The sequence below is a fragment of the Falco naumanni genome, chromosome 2 (genome assembly GCF_017639655.2).
Source record: "Falco naumanni isolate bFalNau1 chromosome 2, bFalNau1.pat, whole genome shotgun sequence".
Lineage (NCBI taxonomy): Eukaryota > Metazoa > Chordata > Aves > Falconiformes > Falconidae > Falco > Falco naumanni.
Genome location: NC_054055.1, coordinates 95,195,507 through 95,214,385, shown reverse-complemented (window position 1 = coordinate 95,214,385; position 18,879 = coordinate 95,195,507). Strand labels below are relative to the sequence as shown.

The following is an 18,879-nucleotide window of genomic DNA, read 5'->3' as shown; positions in this document are numbered from 1 at the left end:
AATAAGCAACTCTGTAAGGGGCAGGTCACTGAAATTAGCTCAGCATGGCTTTCGAAAAGATTTTATCGGGTTTACTTTAAAACCAACTTCTTCTCTGGAACTGCGATATACAGTTGAAGCCTTTTAGCTACCACTTCCACCCAAAAATGTGAAGTCAGTTAAGCAACACAAGTTGCCTGTTAATGAGTTGCTCTCTCCCAGTCACTTACTGAAACCCAAATGATTTTACTGCCAGAGGAACAGCACAACCCTACACAGTGCTCATACAGCTGCAAACCACCAGGAGAAGCAGAAAGGTGGAGGAGCACATCCTTGCATTCCGAAGGCTTTGCTGCTGAAGAAAATTTCTTCCCAGCCTCTTGTTGTCAGTTGCTAAAAGAGGATGCAAATATTTAACTGATTTGAGACTTCTCACTTTTAAAATTAGTGCATCTTATCTTCTCCTACTGGACTTGCATCCCAGATAGGAAAGCAAAACCGAGTTTTCTCACTTTCTCACAGCAGAATCCATTTTCTGTTTCCAATGACTTAGTCCAAAGAAAGAAACATTCCTAAAAACCGCCAGCTAAAATGAAGCCAAAAGTAATGGTGGCAAAAGCTCTTCCGCACAAGGGAACGTGAAAGGATTAACTCTAGGGAAAATTCACCTTACGGAATGAATTACTTGAAAAACCTAACCTATTTTAAGCTACTGTCCCACTCCTCTGCTACCTGCACCCTCCTTGGATTTCTGTCATCAGAAAGCAGTATTAATTCATTGTTAAGGCAGACTTTTGATTGCAGGGTTTTGGTCTTTTAACTGAAAGTAATTGTTAGAGGAAAGTTCAGGTATTATTCATATTTAAATGTAAAAACCAGCTTTTTGACAGGAAAGAATATATGTATATGTTTCAAAACCCAGAATCCAGTTATCTATTTCTCAGCACTGTTTCTAAGCAGTTTATTTTGAGGCTGATCTATTTTTAAACCTAGTACTACAGTATTGGAAACCGCTACAAAATAATTTTAGATAAATGACTTGCCAGTTCAGTTAAATTGATTGCATCTGGAAAGAGATCAGTGTAATCTGAATTAATTAGAAAAGTAATAGCACATTCAGAGATGCAAGATGCTTTTGCATTTGGTTCATTTGATAAGGCTAAGACAAAATTACTGAAGACAGACCAAGGAGAAACAATAAAGCATTTAATCAGGATTAAAATGAGTACCGTATTGCCTGATATCCACGCAGATCTGGTCCCCTGGAACCGTCACGTTTGTCTGAAGAGATTTGATGACTTCGCAAGTTGACCATATGTTATAGAACATAAAGACAGGCACAGCAGAGAAGCCAAAGACCCCAAGCCAGGCCACTCCAAGGACATAGGTGAGGAAAACAAACTGGGCAGAGGAAACACAAGCACTTCATATTTATTCTTTGAAAAGAGTACTGGAATTTTCCTTAAGAATGTTTCAAAATAATCTTTAAGTGTACTTTCAGAAATCAGTTAATAAAATATTTGATTTCCAAGCATAAATAAAATCAGTATTCTCATTGCTTACAAATACTTTGGCAGTTTAAGCGCTACTGATAAAGTAATTCAGACGTTCCCTTTTTCAGCAGCCTGCTTGAGTAAACAGCTTGCCCTCCTGAAAGAGCAGTCCACTCATTTCTCAAGATTCTCTGCTAAGCAAGGATGCTGGTTGTAGGCTAAAACCAATAAAATTCCAGCAAAAATCAATGTAATGAGGTTTTTTAATTAACTGTAACATATTAGCATTTCTAGACAACTTGCAAATCAAAACAATAGAGTGAATCAGTGTTCACAGAGCTCTCCCATACTCCCTGATTGAGATCAATTTTAGATGTAACATTTGAATTACCTATTTTTAAAAACATACCACAACCATTATAGCAGATCAGAAAGATTCAGTTGATGCAATACACATTGCCAAGATGAAAATCAGTTACTTCACCTTAGTGAATCATGGATTTTCCATTGAAATTTGCTGATTTGGGTTTACTCTTTTTTTAAAAAAATATTATGTGCATTTTCTTTGGTGAGATTATAAGGTATGGCACTTACTGCTTTGGAAACCTCCAGCTTCCCCCTCCCACCGAACCTCTTCCTTCTTCTAAGGTTTATAGTGAAACAGCAGCTCTGGCATCAGTTCCTAGCTGCCTCCTCCTGGTGAGGCTAGGATTTGACTCCTACTTGGAGAGCATGGGAATGCTGCTACATCTTCAATGTTCCCTTTTCGCTGTTATTTAACTGTAGGTGGACTGGAAAGGCTTTACTTTCAGTAAAGCAGTGATACTGTACTGTCTTAACTTGAAACCTGTGTGCCAGAGAACAGCAGCAAAGATGGGAAAGGCTCTGAGGGGGCAGGGGGGCAGGTTGTCTCAGCCTGACCCAGAACTGACAGACTGAACTTCCACAGTGGCGGAAGGTCGCATCCTCACAGGTTTTTGTCCAGATGCACTAGATGACGCCGCAAATGTTACAGCAAAGGCTGAGCAACTGGTTAGGTTTTACAGTCAACAAAGGTGGTGTGTATGGAGAGGCAGAAGTGCTTGCAAAACTAACACCCATAAAAAACCCAGCTAACCTTTAATTTATACACAGTTGAACTGAAATACACTGTTTCTATTAGACAGTGACATACACCAAACCTGTATGTTTTACATGAGAATTGAGAATTCTCTTTTTGGATTTTGGTAAGGACCAAGTGGACCAGTTTAAAGGATTTCTGTAGACACACTACAAATAAAAAGTGTGAGCTTGCATATGTGAATGTGGAAGTGTGCACAAGAGGAAGAGCACAAAGCCTTTAACTCCTAAAATAGCCAGTGAAAAACCCCACTCACTCTCATACTTAATGCAGTAACTGTGGGAAACGGCTATTCTGCATTACGCACAGCCAACACAAATAACTTCGGGAAGTCTGAAGTTTGTCTTCTGTAATAACCTTATTCAGGATGGCTGGGATTGCCTTTCAGGACCTCACCTGGCAATCTAATGGAGGAAGAAGTAGAGAAGGTCTTGCTCAAAAAGGAAAAAAAAAAACCAGCAACATCACTGTATGTCCAAAAGCTTGTTGTCCCTACCCAGCTGCAGCCACTAGTCTGTTAGATATTGTATTTGCTTGCAAACCTTGTTCTAACCCTGGTGTTTTAAGCAGCTCTACCACTATGAAGCAGCATACAGGGATTTTTATGCCATGACTGTTACCACAAAACACCGAAGTGTCTTACCAGAGCTCCAAATATTACTCGGCTGCCAAGTTCTCTCCTTCATTGTGTGAACAAATACGGGCAAACATGAAAACACATTTTTCTATCCTATTTCCACGTATCACACTGGTATTTGTATAAGCAGCTGACAATCATGTGCCTGCAACTACTCAACTGCACAAGCAACTGTCTACACTAATGAGATGCACATACAGCTATGTTTCTACTGTGTTCTGGATCTTTGGAAAACAATGCTTTATATCTAATTTTGCTCCTCAGTGAAGATCATACTTGCTAGAAAAAAAGCAAGTGAATAGCTGCCTAACTGGAAAATGACTGGCATATAAAAAATGCCGTATTTTTATTAGCTCTTGAAAAATTCAGTAAGTATCCAACAGCACAGTGGAAAATTGTTAACTCTCTTGAAAATAAACATGCATCTCTTTTGTATTTAACTAGCTGAAAGTACGTGTTTTTTTCAGTCCAGGATACAGATCGTATATTAAAATGCAACAATCACATCAAAAAGCCTCTTCTCTCTTCACCCACACTTTCCCGTGGGCAATCTGTCATACTGCTTAGCTTCCTCCATAACTATGAGCTTTGAATTCAGATTTTCAGAAATAGCTTTGAAATCCTGTCTCAGAAACATAGTTATGTTTCTGTTCTTGCAGAGTGCGCCCTAGGGGGCAATGTGGGTGAGAATCTGAAGTTTTATTTTTAGTTAAGCTTTGTTTAAAATTTTGTTCTGATACAGAAGTATACTGGAGGGAAGACAGTTTGTAACTTTAAGGCCCTAAGCGCTTCAGCTTTGTGAAAAAGACTCACTATTCTATCTGTATGCTTTTTGCCATCTGCAAAAGCAAGACAGCAATACTTGATTCAAGTGCAAAGATGCTGCGAAGCTTCATTCATTAGTATTTGTCTGAAGGATGCAGACATCCTCAAGCTGAACTGACTATGGAAGTCAGAGGCATCACAGTTTGTTATTTAAATAGCTCTGCAAACCACAGCCATTTTACAGTCTGCCTTTAAGCATCACTACTGTGCTCCATGTTTAAAAGCACAAATTTAATTTTGTCTCATATTGAATGTTTTGAAATTACCAGTCTCCACCAACTTAGTTTAGACCAGTGGGTTCAGCTTTATGACAGGGGAGGCCACAGCAGCACCCCAACAGTCCATCTGCAGAATTTGCATTTGACCAAGCATCCTCAAAGATCAAAGAACCAGCAAAGGGATTGACTCTGACCACCCATAAGGATTTAAACAAGCAAGGCAGCAATATACTGTTGTTCAAAAACACAGGAGTCAAACCGAGCCCAACAGGTTTTAGCAAGTGAAGACTACTGTTGCCATTTCTGATGCTACTCACCATTCCACTGATGCAGCGGCCACAGGCTGTCGTTTTGAACTCTCCATGCAGCTCCTTCACAGCACTTGTTGTATAAAAACCTTCTGCCAAAAGGATTATTCCATATAAGAAGAAAAACGATGCAATGCCATAAATTACATACTGCATTAGCTGTATTCTAAAATGGAAAAGAGAAAAAGATATAATTAGATTTCAGTCCTATGAAAACAAAGTCAGTCTTCCCAAGTCATAATATGTATGAGATAAGTCGCCTTCTAGAAATACAGTTCAAGGCTCCTTAATGCATTTTAAGCAAGCAGGCTGCAGGACAGCACCGATACAACCATCCTGCTTTTACAGGTAAGCAATACTGTGCATTAGTCTCGCATCTGCTTGAGCATCCCCTGTTTGTGCTGCTTCTTACAGTGATTGGTATTAGGCACCAGCTTGAAGGCGCAATTTCATGCCTCCACTATGGAGACATTTTTTTTTCATGTTATTGATACTGACACCTAACTCAGGGAATATCTGACAGGGAAAACATGGGGCTTTGAAATAGCAGAGGCTGGAGCTGAAGTACTGGGTGAGCTACCAGGCTCCGTGGTAGCCCCTCTGGCTTAGGAAAAGGAAGCAGTCCCTGAAATTCACCACTTCCACCTGTAAAATTAAGTTAATGTATGTTTGCCAAAATTTGTAAATTCAGTGATACTTGCCTGATACAAAATTCAGCAAAAGTGCAGTGACTTCTGATGAGGAATGGTTTGCTCTACACCCTAGGATACTTCCAAGTAAGAAGACAGTTTCCATCATGGCAGTGCTGGGCTCCCCAAAGTGTAATTAATCTTTTTTAAATGAAATATTTAGGAAATGCTTCCATTTGAGGTACTCTGGAACCACCCAGAGGATGAAGTTCTCCAGGCACATGGTATAAGCTCTGCCCTTGGATATTACTTGAGAAAGTTCTCAATGCCTTAAAAATCTACCATCTGCAATGACACTCTTACGGTATTTTTACTCTAGCTAGAATAGGTAAATGGGAACAATAATTTCTAAATATTATCAATCAGATTCAGTATCTGAAGTTAATTCTTTTAGAAGACCAGAATGCCAGGTCTTCCATACAGCACCTCTTCTGGTCTCCCAAAGTCGTACTTTATGATTAGCACAACTTCTCCAGAACTTATCCCTTCTTAAAAGTAATTTTATTGTTGAGATGGTGTTGGATGAAGCTATTCACAGAACAAAGAGGTTAATTTTATACATCCATATTGCCAGTTTTCTAAAGATAAATACATTGGGTTTTTTTCAGTTCTTACCACTCTCCACCAAGTAGCTGCTAGCATAGATCTCCAAGGAGCATCTGCATGTTTTACCTTACTTTAAAGAGAATTGATGACTACCATTTATATAGTTAAATGTTATCCAGGCAGATAGCACATCCTTTGTATCAAAATAGGATATTGCTCATTTAAAATTGTATGTGGAAAGTGTTATGTTTGTTTTTCCAAACTGATTAAAAATAACAGGATACATCTGTTGCACCTGTGCTGTAAAGCATGAAAAAATTAAGCTAGGATTTGAGAGACTATAGCAGAATTTATTGCACTATCAATAATCATCTAGGAGAGACTCAATGCATGTTACCAGAAATTAGTAATATGAAACCCAGTTAAAAAAGAAATAGTCTATTCCAAAGAGTGCTTTATTAGCATATTTTTCATTTATTTTAAGTTTCTGTTGCCTGAAATCATTTGCCCCTTTCCAGCACCTCTTCTCCCTTGCCCTCGTTAGGCCTCCACACAGTCCCAGACCCCAGCTGCTTTGGTAGGAATTAGGCATTTCCCCAGCTGCTGATGCTGACTTGACAGGAAACATTGTCAACAATTCTCCAAAACTTAAAACTTGCTGCCTGTTAGGGCTGCTTTTGCAATTTCTTCTATTTCGCTCAAATGAAAACTGATATAAGAACAGAGTGTTTTGATACTCAGTAGCTAAAGAACAGCTGCTTACAGTTTCTCGCTAAATTTTGTGGCTAACTGCAGGGTCCTCATCACTGGAGCTGGGGAGGCAGCAGCCAGCCACAGCTGGGGTGTAAGGATGGGTGGTGGGGGACCCTGGTGGGGTACAGTTCCCCAGCCACGTGGCAAGTCTGGGCACAGAGGGCCCTGCAAAGCGGGGAAGCCCTAAAACAGTGCTGTGGGACTGATGCCAGTGATCCCAGGGGATGGGAAGGGGTCAGTCGTGCATGCAAACTGACAGATCTATGTCTGCAAGCACATAAAGGGAGTCAGTGATGAAAGAAAAGATGAAAAAAAGGAGAATTAAGTATGTCAGGTTGGACCTTGATAACAAAGTCTTCAAATAATGTCCTAAAAGCTGGGTCTTGGGGGCAGGTAGAGCAAAACATGCACGTCTTGTTTGTTGCCAGCACACCTGTGTGTGCAATGCCCACAAGACTGCACTGCATGGGCCTCCTCGTCAGATGCACACAGCCTGCACAGGGACCCCTCCCAGGGCCCTTGGGTGGCTTTCAGAAGGTTTTGGCTGCCCTTCCTTACGTCACCCCCATCCCAGGACAAAGATGTTTCCAGGGACCAGCACGCACTGTGGCAGGGCCAGTGCTGGCCCGTGGTAAGCAGCAGGCAAGAGGCCGAACCCAGACCCAGCCAGCATCCTGACGGTGGTGCGCAGTGGTCGTGAATCACAGCTGATGCAAAACTCTTCACTGCTGCAGGACAAAAGGCCTTTCAAAGCCCTGAAGCGCAGCTGGAGGGGCCACATAAGGCCCAGCATATTCAGACCACCAGCCCAGAGCCTGGTCCCTCACTGTCAAGGGAAAGGAGAGGGTCCCACTGGTGGGGCTGAGCACTGAGTGCAGGCCCTGATGCAGGCCTCCAGGCCTTCCTCTGGTTTCACGGAGAAGCCTCAGGAACACAAAGGCCTGAATATTTAACCAGTATTTTTTTTTCAAAGGCTATGGTTGCAGACACAAACATTTAAGCTCTTCCCAGACTTTCCTCTTTTTTCTCATTTGTAAAATATTAGTCCACCTTCTTCTGAGGGGGGATGGACCAGAACACTTCCCTATTACTCCTGTCAGCCCTTCAAACTTTGTGTCAACAACAAACACTAAATCTACCCTCTTTCAGATTAAAATCATTACCCTTTGTTTTGTCACTACTAGCCCTGGTGAGAAGTTTCTCCATCTTTCTTACAAGCCCCCTTTAAGTACTGAAAGGCTGTAATAATATCTGCCTGGAGCCTTCTCTTCTCCAGGCTGAACAACCCCAGCTCTCTCAGCCTGTCTTCATAGGAGAGGTGCTCCAGCCCTCTGATCATCTTTGTGGCCCTCCTCTGGACCCACTCCAACAGGCCCATGTCCTTCTTATGTTGGGGGTCCCAGAACTAGACACAGTGCTCCAGGTGGGCTCTCACCAGAGTGGAGTAGAGCAGCAGAACCACCTCTCTCAATCTGCTGGCCATGCTTTTTGTGATGCAGCCCAGAATACTATTGGCTTTCTGGGCTGCCAAGTGCATGTTGTCAGCTCACGCCCAATTTCTCATCCATCAGTATGCCCAAGTCCTCTGCAGGGCGGCTCTCAATCCCTTCATCCCCCAGTTTGTATTGATACTGGGCATTGCCCTGACCCACGCGCAGGACCTTGCACTTGGCCTTGAACCTCATGAGGTTCGCAGGAGCCTACTCCTCAAGGCCATCAAGGTCCCTCTGGATGACATCCCTTCCCTCGAGTGAACTAACTGCACTACTCAGCTTAGTGTCATCTGCAACCTGCTGAGGGTACACTCAGTCCCACTGTCTATGGCACTGATGAAGCTATGAAATAGTATTGGTCCCACTATAAATAGGTTAAACAGGATACATACTCTGGTTCTTCAGGCATGAACACCAAAAAACCCACCAAGTGCTGTTGGACGAACAAGCAACCTAATACTCGTGGATAGAGACTGAGGTTTGAATCCATCTCTACTCATTTAGCATGACAGTGTTATGAGAAATAATGGAAATGGGAGGCATACTTACACTTCACTCAGCAAAGCATGGTCACTGGCAGTCGTGGAGAAGTGCTGTTCGAGGATAGACACAGTTCCTGTGAGTGCCACATGGCCACAGCCGCAAAACAACGCTACCCCCGAGAAGCAGAGAATGGTTGCCACAAGCGAAGCATATGGCACTCCTCCTAGGCACTTAATGCAACATTCAAAGCAACCTAAGCAGAAGACAAAGCAAAAGAAACGTTATGAGCAAAAAGCAAATTATGAGGAAAAGAGTATCTGCCCTCCACATGGTAAAAGCCACTGGAACTAAAAGGCCCAGGCATTGACATGCTAAGCAAAAATCTATAGGTGGTGCAAGACAGCATCACCCTCTAAAGCAGTGACCTACAGATCTGTTGGTATGGACTCAAAGCTCAGAAAGTGGGCTGAGTGCTCCCATCTTTACAGGATATCAAGGGGAGATCGATGAGACAGCCTATGAAATGGAAAAAGAAAAATAATCACTTGTCTAAAGTGATCCATTGCGATTCAGCTCCTCATACAGAGCTCACCACATTTCAGCATTACTAACAGCAGGAGCACCAGCTATGGTGGCACCATTCAGGAAGCCAGAGAACCAAGTACTCAAGACAATGAAGCCTGTTGGAAAAGTAAGAGATACTGTGCACTTTCATTGGATGAGGAACACATTTAGGTCTGTAAAACTTAACTACTCTACACCTCCCTGAGTGTATTTTTGTATAAATCTGTATGAAGTTATAAGTATACAGGTATTTTAACAACAGAAAAATGGAATGTGGACCAAAGAATTGCAATTATTATTGAGAGCAGTGAGACAAAGCTGTACAAGACGTTTCCAGCTTTAGAGGATACACTGGATTTACAGTGATCTCTGAATACAGTCTGCAGTAGCATAATCATAGTTTTAATGAAATTTATCGTTTAAGCAGTCTAAGTTAACAAAACAGCCCCCCCCCCCCTCCTCCCCAACTGCTGTTTTATAAACATTGTGATAAGGAGGTTGCAGCTGAATTTTCAGGTTCCTCCCAACCCATGTGGCCTGAAAACCCATCTGCTTGAAGAGCTGGGAAATGTAAATAGGAAACGAACACGGCTTTTAACTGCACTATAATGGTAATGGCAATCCATACCAATTTATTACTTCAGGGTGATGGTATTAAGCTGTCTCCATTAATGTGCATTTCATACAACTGCGCAAAACACAAGCCATTAAGACAACACTTAATGGAGCAAACAGTGTTGCACGTTGCAGGAACAGCCCGCTGCTGCTATGGGAAGGCGCTAAATGGACAAAGCTTTGAAGGCAGGGAGGCAGCTGGCGAACGTGTACATCACATCACATCTTCCTGCCCTAAAAATTCCTCACAAAGATCAGCAAGTCTCCATCCGCCACATGAGGCAAGTTTATTTTTATCCCCCTCCCCTTCCCACTAATGAATGAGTTGCAGAGCAGGCACTTCCATGAAGCACTGGGGAATAATATGCATCCGATAATTGAAAGCTTTCCCATTTCGTAAGTGGGAAACTCTTCTTTTAGAGAGTCACTAGCAAGTGTCCCAGTCAGGCTTAAGGAGCCATTACCACTGAAATGACTTATGAAACACCACTTTGCTAACTGCAGACAAGATTTAATTGTATAGAAACAAGCCTGGGAAGCTTTTATAGTCAAGCCCACAGCTGGAGTCCACTCAGTAGGAATGATTTTCATGACAAAAATACTGCCAAATGAACAAACACTGCAGCTCAGCAGTGACAGGGCAAACAAAATCCAAATTCACACTACCTGAGTGCAGCTCACAAGCCACATGCAACAGCAGCCATACACGAGGCTGGCTCACCTCCACAGCACCTGCTCCTAGGTCAGGTCCAAACCTCCAAGAGTTAATCCAAGAAACAGTTGCACCTGGCGCGGGATTACCAGTGAAGAATTATTCAAGAGTAACCATGATCCAATCCAGCAGGTAATGCTCAATACACACGTGGCTACAGCCCAGCAGGAAACAAACTGCCTTTTGGGCTGCACTCCTAAAGGAGAATGTGACTAAACACTAAATCATGTCTTGGTGTGGAGGAGGTTGATCACCTAATCATGCTGATCCACAGACTGCTTTCACAGAAGGATCCCACCAAAGATAGGAAATAAGCTGGAAGCAAAGCCAAGGGACTGACAAGGTCCAAAAGATAAGCTGCTCGTTTCGGAGCATGAGAACAGCCTGCCTGACAAAACTAAAACCTGGTGTAGACCCAGGATTGATGACTACCACCCCCTAACTAGGTACTTGTCCTCCCAGTACCCCATACCAGACAGCTGGCTTTCCAGGCCACTGGCAGAATACTCGCCCTGGAGAGTTTGTCAGATCCCTTACCCAAAGACATGGTAATATTTGCCACTAATCCACAGACCCACAAACACAAGCCGACAATGGCAAACCCCCTCTCATCTCGCAGCGATTGCCAGCTACACATAGCATCTTTGTGGCCATACTCTTTATGTCTTCCTCTACAGCCCAATTAAAAAGGCATCACGATATTTGGACGGCCTTCATTTTATCAGTGCAGACCATGGCCAAGGGATGCCCTAAGAGATGTCTAAAGCAACCACACTATTTTGAGCAAGGCAGAGAAAACTGCCCAAACGTGGAACTGCAGGAACTGCTCACCTTTGCACCAAGACTAAAGCAGGAAGCAGAGAGACTTCAGTTCACAGGGAAATAGCACGCGGCCAGCTTGCAAGTGCAGGAAGCATCACAAACCAGCATGTTTCCAAAAGACTACATCCATCCATCCACCCATAGTCATTCTGCACCCAAATTGGCAGCAGGAGTTGCGCAGCCTCCTGCCAGAGGGTAACTAACTGCAGGACACAACCTCATCACAGTGCTGGGGCTGCCAGACCCCCCGCAGATCCCACCGTTGCTTTATGAGCAGCTTAAATCCGTGCCTAGCCTGAGCAACACAGCTGGGTTTATGATTCTGTTTTAAAGCAAGCCTAAAACAGTGCTGTCCAGAGCAGCTTTCAAAACCAGCTAAAATCTGAAGCTCATCAAGCACTGAGATATGCTTACCAAGCTTCCCAAACAAGCACTGAAGAAAATCAGAGGATTTCTGAAAAAAAATGAAAGCTTTCCAGGAAACCTGCTTTATGATCTCTCTCTGTAACCCCAAGTCAGTGATATCTTCGTACAGTAGAACTGAAAACCCATGACGTTTGCCTAGTTAATGCTCACAAAACTAACACACTAATGACAACTGCATACTGAAGGCCTGTGAACTCAAGCTGACAAAAATAAGTAGTATTAAAATAAGTTGCGTTCCAATTATTTTCTGCTAGTTTTTACCTTCCATATGGCCAACATGCCGAACTTTTCAGCTGTATATCCACTTCTAACACAACAGCGTAAAATGATTTTAATATGAAACTGTACAGCACAAACACACGTCACTGCATCTCCCGTTTCAATGGCCATTTTGTGCAAAGCATCACTAGAACCTTTTGTGCAACTCAGCAGCATAAAAACATTTTTTGTCCTCAGGCTAGCAAGCAGCAGTTGCCATGGAGGCAGGTTAATAACAGCCCAATGATTTGCCCAGAGCTGCCTGTGATCTTGGCTACAGATTTAACACACTCTCAGAAGGAGGCCAGCTAAAACAAGGACTGAGATTATTCTCTAGGGAATGAATGCTATTAAACACACACACACACACAAATATTCTTGCTAAAGGACAAAAATAGAGAGAAGAGAAAAAACCAGGAACCAGCTATTCTTTTAATCTCCTGGAAACTATCAGTCACAGGAAATTGGTAAAGGATAAACCTACATATGTACACAAATCGGCAATTGGTTGCTTAACGTATGAAGAACTGTTATACATTCTACCCAACAGTGTACAGGCTACTGCATATATGCAGGCGCTTAACCCATTCAATTTCCCATGTCAAATGGCAATTGTGTGGCTAAACCTTCTTTGGTGCTTTAAGTACAGCTTAAAGATTTAAACTCAGAAAAGCAAGGTAATGCAGAATAAATGGAAAGCAGTCTTAAAAAAAAAAGCAGCAAGCACAATTCTCTGATTCTAACTCATCCTACTAAGGTCAAAGGAAATGACAATGGGATGAGGTAGCTGTCTTGAGTATTCCCAGGGCTTGATCTAATAAGTTCACACATAGCTTTTGAAGCCCAGACTTGAAAAACTGAGACAGACACATGTTCACAATGCCATCCCTTAGAGAGAAGCATAGAAAACGTGATGTAAGAGTGTCCACACCTCCTGGATAGAAAACCAGCCTGTCCTCTAATGTTCCAAGCTCCTCCTAGGTTGAATTAGTGCCTCAGTGTGTATCAGGTATGAACCATTGATCCCACAGTCAAGGTCATCACGGAAGAAAAAAAAACAAAGAGCAAAGAAAACCTGAAAAGAGGTTTGAAAAGCTCTCCATTTTAAGGAGTTAAACCTCCAGGCTCCTGTGGCCATTTTCTCAGTCCTCACTCTTTTCCTTAGAAGCTTCATTTCTTCCCCTCCTGTAAGTCTGTCTTGCTGTTCTGGGAGATGAAGTAACAGGCACCATTTTTTTCTTATCACTTACTTCCCATAATAGTGTAATGCATTTTTAGAAATCCTGGCATATTGGACACCTGTCCAGTTAACACATGGTAAAAATTACACAGCATGTTCCACCACAGAACCACAATGTCTGCTGGCTTCAGTACCACAACTCAGGAAGCAAGTATGGAGGAATTCTTTCAATAAAAAGAAGGTTGCAAAGAACCCAACGGAAAGAAAAAGCACTTAGTGATGTGTCACTTTTTCACTCAGTGAAAAAGCACGTGATGACTGCATTTAACATCTTAAATGCAGGCATCACATGTAAATCAGGTTTATTTTCACACATCCACGAGAGCCTGGTTTTGGGAGTTTTACTCCCAATTCACAAATAAAAGTAAGAGGAGAACTAAGTATTTTACATTCACGTGTTTCCCCAGTGCTGAAGATTACCCAATACTAAGTGTGAATAATACCATCAGAGTCCTAAACCACCAGGGATCTTTGTCAGAAAATGAACTTTATGTCAATGAAAGCAAAAGCCAATTTTACTTTCTGCGACCTACTGTATTTTTTAAAATCTCCATTCTGAATGGCTTATGCATGCTAGGATGTACAATTTCACACCTTACAGCATGATTGACAGCTACGAGGGAAGCAGTGAGGGATGCAGGAATATACTAATACCTCAAAAGCAAAACAGAATTTACCTCCTTCTTCCCTGTGTGAGAATAAGCCAGTACATGGCAGTAAGATAACTTTACTTCTCACATCTATCACCCACACCAGCAGCCAAGGGTCACTGGCAACAGTACAATAAGATAAAATATTTAATCTTACAAGGGTAAGTTTAAAGCATGTGACAAATTTCTCTCCACACTTTAATAGGGGCACTAAAATAAAAAATGTTAAATCATTTGGAAGTCTTTGATGAAGCTCTATCCTTACCTATTCCTGTTATTATTAAATTTTGCTGACTTATAAAACATGAGACAGAGCTAAAACCTCTGTTATTAATTACAATAAATGCTCACTCACCACACTTTTGGATTAAGTACATTAAAGATACTAAATAAGTGATGAGCTCAAATAGAGAAAATCCTTTATTTTCCTCCCAAAACGCTCTTAAAGCTCTCCCAAAGAAAACTTCAACATCTCCTAATTTTGCCTTTTTGTCCTCCCCAAATCAGAAGCTGTGAAATTAACTTATACTGAAAATGAACTCTTCATGAGAGCCAGAAAACTTAATGCAAGTGTACTTCAGTCTAGCCAGATCGACAATCGCTCCCCTGCATTCACATCCCCCTACTCCAGAGTTGTTAATCAATAAATACTTCTTCCTAGCCAGCATAGTATCTGATGGAGTGATGGAGAAGATGTGACCTTTGGAGCCTGCAGCCACCAGGGCTACCACAAAAGATCAGTCCTGAAATCCAGCAAGACCACCGCTCTCATCCTTCACAGTGGCTAGCACAAGATGCTTCATTCAAGTGAAACGCAGTGAAATCAGGAGTAGTCTGATCCATCCAATAAATCTCATCCCAATCTCTACTATTTAAGAGCTACTTAAAGAACAAGTAGCTCCTTTCTGAAGGTCATCAGCATTAACTGCAACTTGTCCAGATATTCTTGATAGCTATATGAGTTACTTGGTTTCAGCACTGTCATACAGCTAGTTTCCTCACTTTTGAAAAGATATTTATTCTGTTACCAGTTTGAAGCCTGCCATCTTTAAACTTCATTAGACACATTCTTGTGTAGCAGAGAACTAGAAACCATTGCTTATGCCTCCTGTGCCAGAACTGGCACAGAGAAAAAGAGGACTGGTGCACACTAAGAACAAGAATCTCACAGCCTGGAAGGACCATTAGCACATGCCTTTTTAAATCCACAAAGCATAAAGGATCTCTGTGGTACTGTGTGAATAATGATAATCAGCTGCACCTGAATACTCCAAAAAATAGAGTAAGCGTAGGTTTAAAATCAAGCACATTTTTTTTCTAACACGATTAACAGAAAAACCCCAAAACCTCAAAATGCAAACACCCTTGCAGAGGTTATCAATGTTCACCAACAGCAAAAGCAAATATTTTTTTTTTTCCTTTCAACCAAAGAAAACATGATATTTGAACTGGAGAAAAGGCTGTTTTACCAAGGCAAGATTCATCTCTTCAGGATGCTATTAAGTGACACAGAGAAGACTAAGAACAGACAGCAGTAAACATAACCCCCTTTTTTTCTTCTAATTTCAGGCCCAAACCAGCACTTGTTATAGAAAAAAAAATCTGCATTCCCACTGCAGGAATCAAAGCTGTTTCATGCAAGGACAGATGATCTGAATGGTCTTTTACAGGCCTTATCCAATTTATCTTCTTCAAATTTATTCAAATACACACACTCCCTATCGATATCATTCCCAGCCACTGCAAAACTCATTAAGCTCACAGGTGCACTGAAGGCATCTTTTCCAGACAGTGCAGTCCATGAAATATGAATCACTACATCCATGCTTATTGCAAATGCCCATCCCAGGTGTTTGCTGTGTGGGAGCAAGCAGTCAGACCTGCACAGGAAGAATGCTGCTGCCTCATGAGATAGTGAGGTGAGAGAATTGCTCTTGTCCAGCTTTACTGCTCTTTGACAAAGGTCAGGCAGAACTTTACTTGAATTAAAGTCTTCTCTGTTTTACCTTTGGCCTGTGAAACAGTGGAAGCCACAAAGGAAGAAAAATACCTAATTTACACTTCGGAGAAGGCCTTACTTCAAACATCCTTGAGGATGGCTATTTTCTAGCTGTAAGCTAATTCTGCAGAAAAAATATTAAGTTGGTGATTTCAAAAAAGGACTTCTCACATATGAGACAGCTCCAGCAGTGCTGATACAAGCTTTGGCATTATTCTTCCTGGAGACTCTTCTGGTGGTTTACGTACCCCAAAACAACCCCTGGGACTTCTGCACAGTCTGAGTACGTGGAAGGGCTCATTGGCACGCAGAGCTCAAAGTTCAAACACACTGCACCAGCAAGGGCAGCTGCTGCGCCAAACTGTGGCTGTAACTCTCAGCTGACATACCAACAAGTTACTGCTCAATGTGCCTGAAGAAATTCTTCCTTTCTGCCCTCACCTGACCTCCCTCCCCTTGCTTCACCTTTTTTTTTTTTTTTTTCCTTCTTGGGGAAACACTCACTCAGTAGGGTCAACAGGCAAGGACTGCTGCTTCAGTAGGTGCCAGCCCAGGTGGTAATTTTGGACAAACTCAGGTCAAAGAGGTAAGACAGATGAAGTGATGGGCAGATTGCCAGAGGTAATCAAAATGCCCGAAGGTCTAGACAAGCTTCCTGGGGGAAGTACAAAAGCACCTAAGCATTTCAGTCCCATGGGCTACTTTACCAGTTCTGTGAAATCTTCTGTAAGGACATTTGGGTTTCCTTGATTCAGCCATCCTCCAGATCCACTTGCACTTGACTGACATGATTTTTAAAGCTGACTTTAATCAAAGGTATCTTACCTGGAACACTGGAGTTGAGACTCTTAGTTCCACCTTTCTGGCAGCTGTAACTCACCTCACTCTCCATCAGCCTTCAGCACTCAGCAGGAGAGCAAGACTTCTGCCACACTGGATTTCAGCCACTGCTACCGACTGCTTCCCCAGTTGACTCCTCCCTAGCTATAAGGAAGCAAACAGAAACACAACCTCTCTCTCCCTAGAACTAAGGGGCCAAAAACTGTGTGTGTGGTGATTTCAGCCTGGCATATCTAAAATTTGGAAGGTAAATTCACCATTTCAGAGATAACTGAAGATACAGAGATCTTCCCAGATGTTTACCTAGCTATGGGTTTACTCAACTATGGAACTAGAGAAGCAGTAAGAAACCTGAACCACAACTGCAGAAGCCCTTTGCCCTGCAACAGCTTTCACACAGGTGTTTTCCCCATTTGAGTGCTCACCACACCATTTGCAAAATTTAAGCTTGCTTCAGTAAGAGAGCAGGCTGTTTCAGCGAGATACTCCACATTTGCAGGCCCTTATGCGCTCACAAAGCAGCTGAAACACCTCCCAGCATCTGGGGGAGGCAAGTTATGGGAAAAAAAAAAAAAAATTAAAAAAAAGATACTCATAAAGCAAACAACGCCCACCCATCCTGGAAGAATGCCTACAGCTAAGCTTCTTGTTAAACAACCATTGCTAAGTTTCTCTTAGTAAAGAAAAAGATGGTACTCTGCTTCCTGGGAAAAAATTGTTGTAGGCGTTTTGAAAGGCTCATTAAACTTGCAGGTGTTCTGAGGATGTCTTGGCTCCAGCACCACAGTGAATATCCCACACTCTGGTCTTGTTGCTCAAGTGCCAGATTAAAGCTTAAAATGGGGAAGGGAGATCACATCGTATGTGGAGACCCTGGGAGAAGAGGTGGATACCACAAGAACTGCCACAGAGGTGCTCCCCTAGTGATGTCCTTTTTGGACACTGACAGAGGCAGCAAAGTAGAAATATCCGTACTATAAAGGCACCCAAGAAATAACATGTGTTGTCAAAGAAATGGAGAGTTTATCTCAGCACAGTAGCCAATGCCACCCAGGAGCAGCAGCAAACTGTGTGCCAGTACTGAAGGGAGGCATGTTACAGCTGTGACTTGTGACTAAAGTGACTTTTTCCCTCCAATCTAACGGAAAGTAGCAAAGACCAGTATTTTCACTGTGGCTAATCCATCACTGGCAGACTTGACTTACTAAAGACCTGTTCAGATCAGTTTCATTGATGCCTAAAACCCTTTTAATTTCTTTTAAGTGCAGCCGTTTATAGCACCTTCCCTTGAATTGGCATTTCTGGGCTTTGTTGATGGGGCATTTTTTACCACCATCAGCAAGAACTCTTTCATCTTCAACTCCTCCATGACAGACACCACATTTATCTGCATGTTATTTCAGGAAGATTCCCAAGGCAGCCTGAATAGGGTTCAGTTGCCTAAACAAGGGTTTCTAGCACCATTTTAGGTGCCAGACTCCCAGATGCTACAACAGAAGGCTGTGTGTCTCCTCTGTGTCCTGGCTCATCTGTGAAAGCACATACAGACATGTCTCATCACCAGGGACAGCTGAAGGGGCACAAGACCCTGATAACCAGGCACCTGGCCTCCTCCCTCTGTCCTGCACAGCCCAGGAGGGCAGCATTCGTAATCTATTGCTCCTTTCTGAAGCATTTCTTCCATTTACAAAATATCCCACATGCACTGATCTGAAGTTTGGGAATGTCTTCTGGCAGCCCCGAGTCTGTCACCCAGGTAATCTTTCATAAAGTATGGCCAAAATGAATATTGATACTGAAGATGGAGCCCATGATTTGCAACCTAAGTATTTGGAATAAAAAACAACCACCAAACAAGCAAATTATTTTGAAATACATAAACATTTGAATCCTAAAGAACAAATATGTGTGAAAATATAATGGATAGTGGAAGGATGAGGCAGCAAGCTTTAGTGAATATTTCCCTGCAACTGCTGTTAAAAGTCTCTGATGTGGAGACAGGCATCTCCAGCAAACAAGCTGTCAAGCAGGCTTCAGTCAAGCTGCTCCATAGAGAGAAGAGGACTGCTAGATAGAGCTAGCTGCAAATGCTATCTCTGAGCATTTATATCCTTTGCTACACTAACCCTCAGTCAGACTGGAATTTTCCAATGCAATCAATCATGTGCTTGATTTCAGGTGCCTTTCTGAGATGCTTCACAACTATATT

The 18,879-nt window shown here is 42.4% G+C and overlaps 1 protein-coding gene across 6 annotated transcripts in view; it reads right to left on the bottom strand.

The window, feature by feature from the left end:
• The window catches only part of GPM6B (glycoprotein M6B), a 111,946-nt gene that overhangs the window by 6,047 nt on the left and 87,020 nt on the right, over positions 1-18,879 (bottom strand). For all 6 annotated transcript variants that reach the window (XM_040582729.1, XM_040582730.1, XM_040582726.1 and 3 more), the window contains 3 exons: positions 8,611-8,797; positions 4,590-4,746; positions 1,209-1,380 (listed from right to left, as the gene is read on the bottom strand). In XM_040582729.1, the coding sequence (XP_040438663.1) occupies positions 1,209-1,380; positions 4,590-4,746; positions 8,611-8,797 (516 nt within the window). The remainder of the gene's footprint in view (positions 1-1,208; positions 1,381-4,589; positions 4,747-8,610; positions 8,798-18,879) is intronic.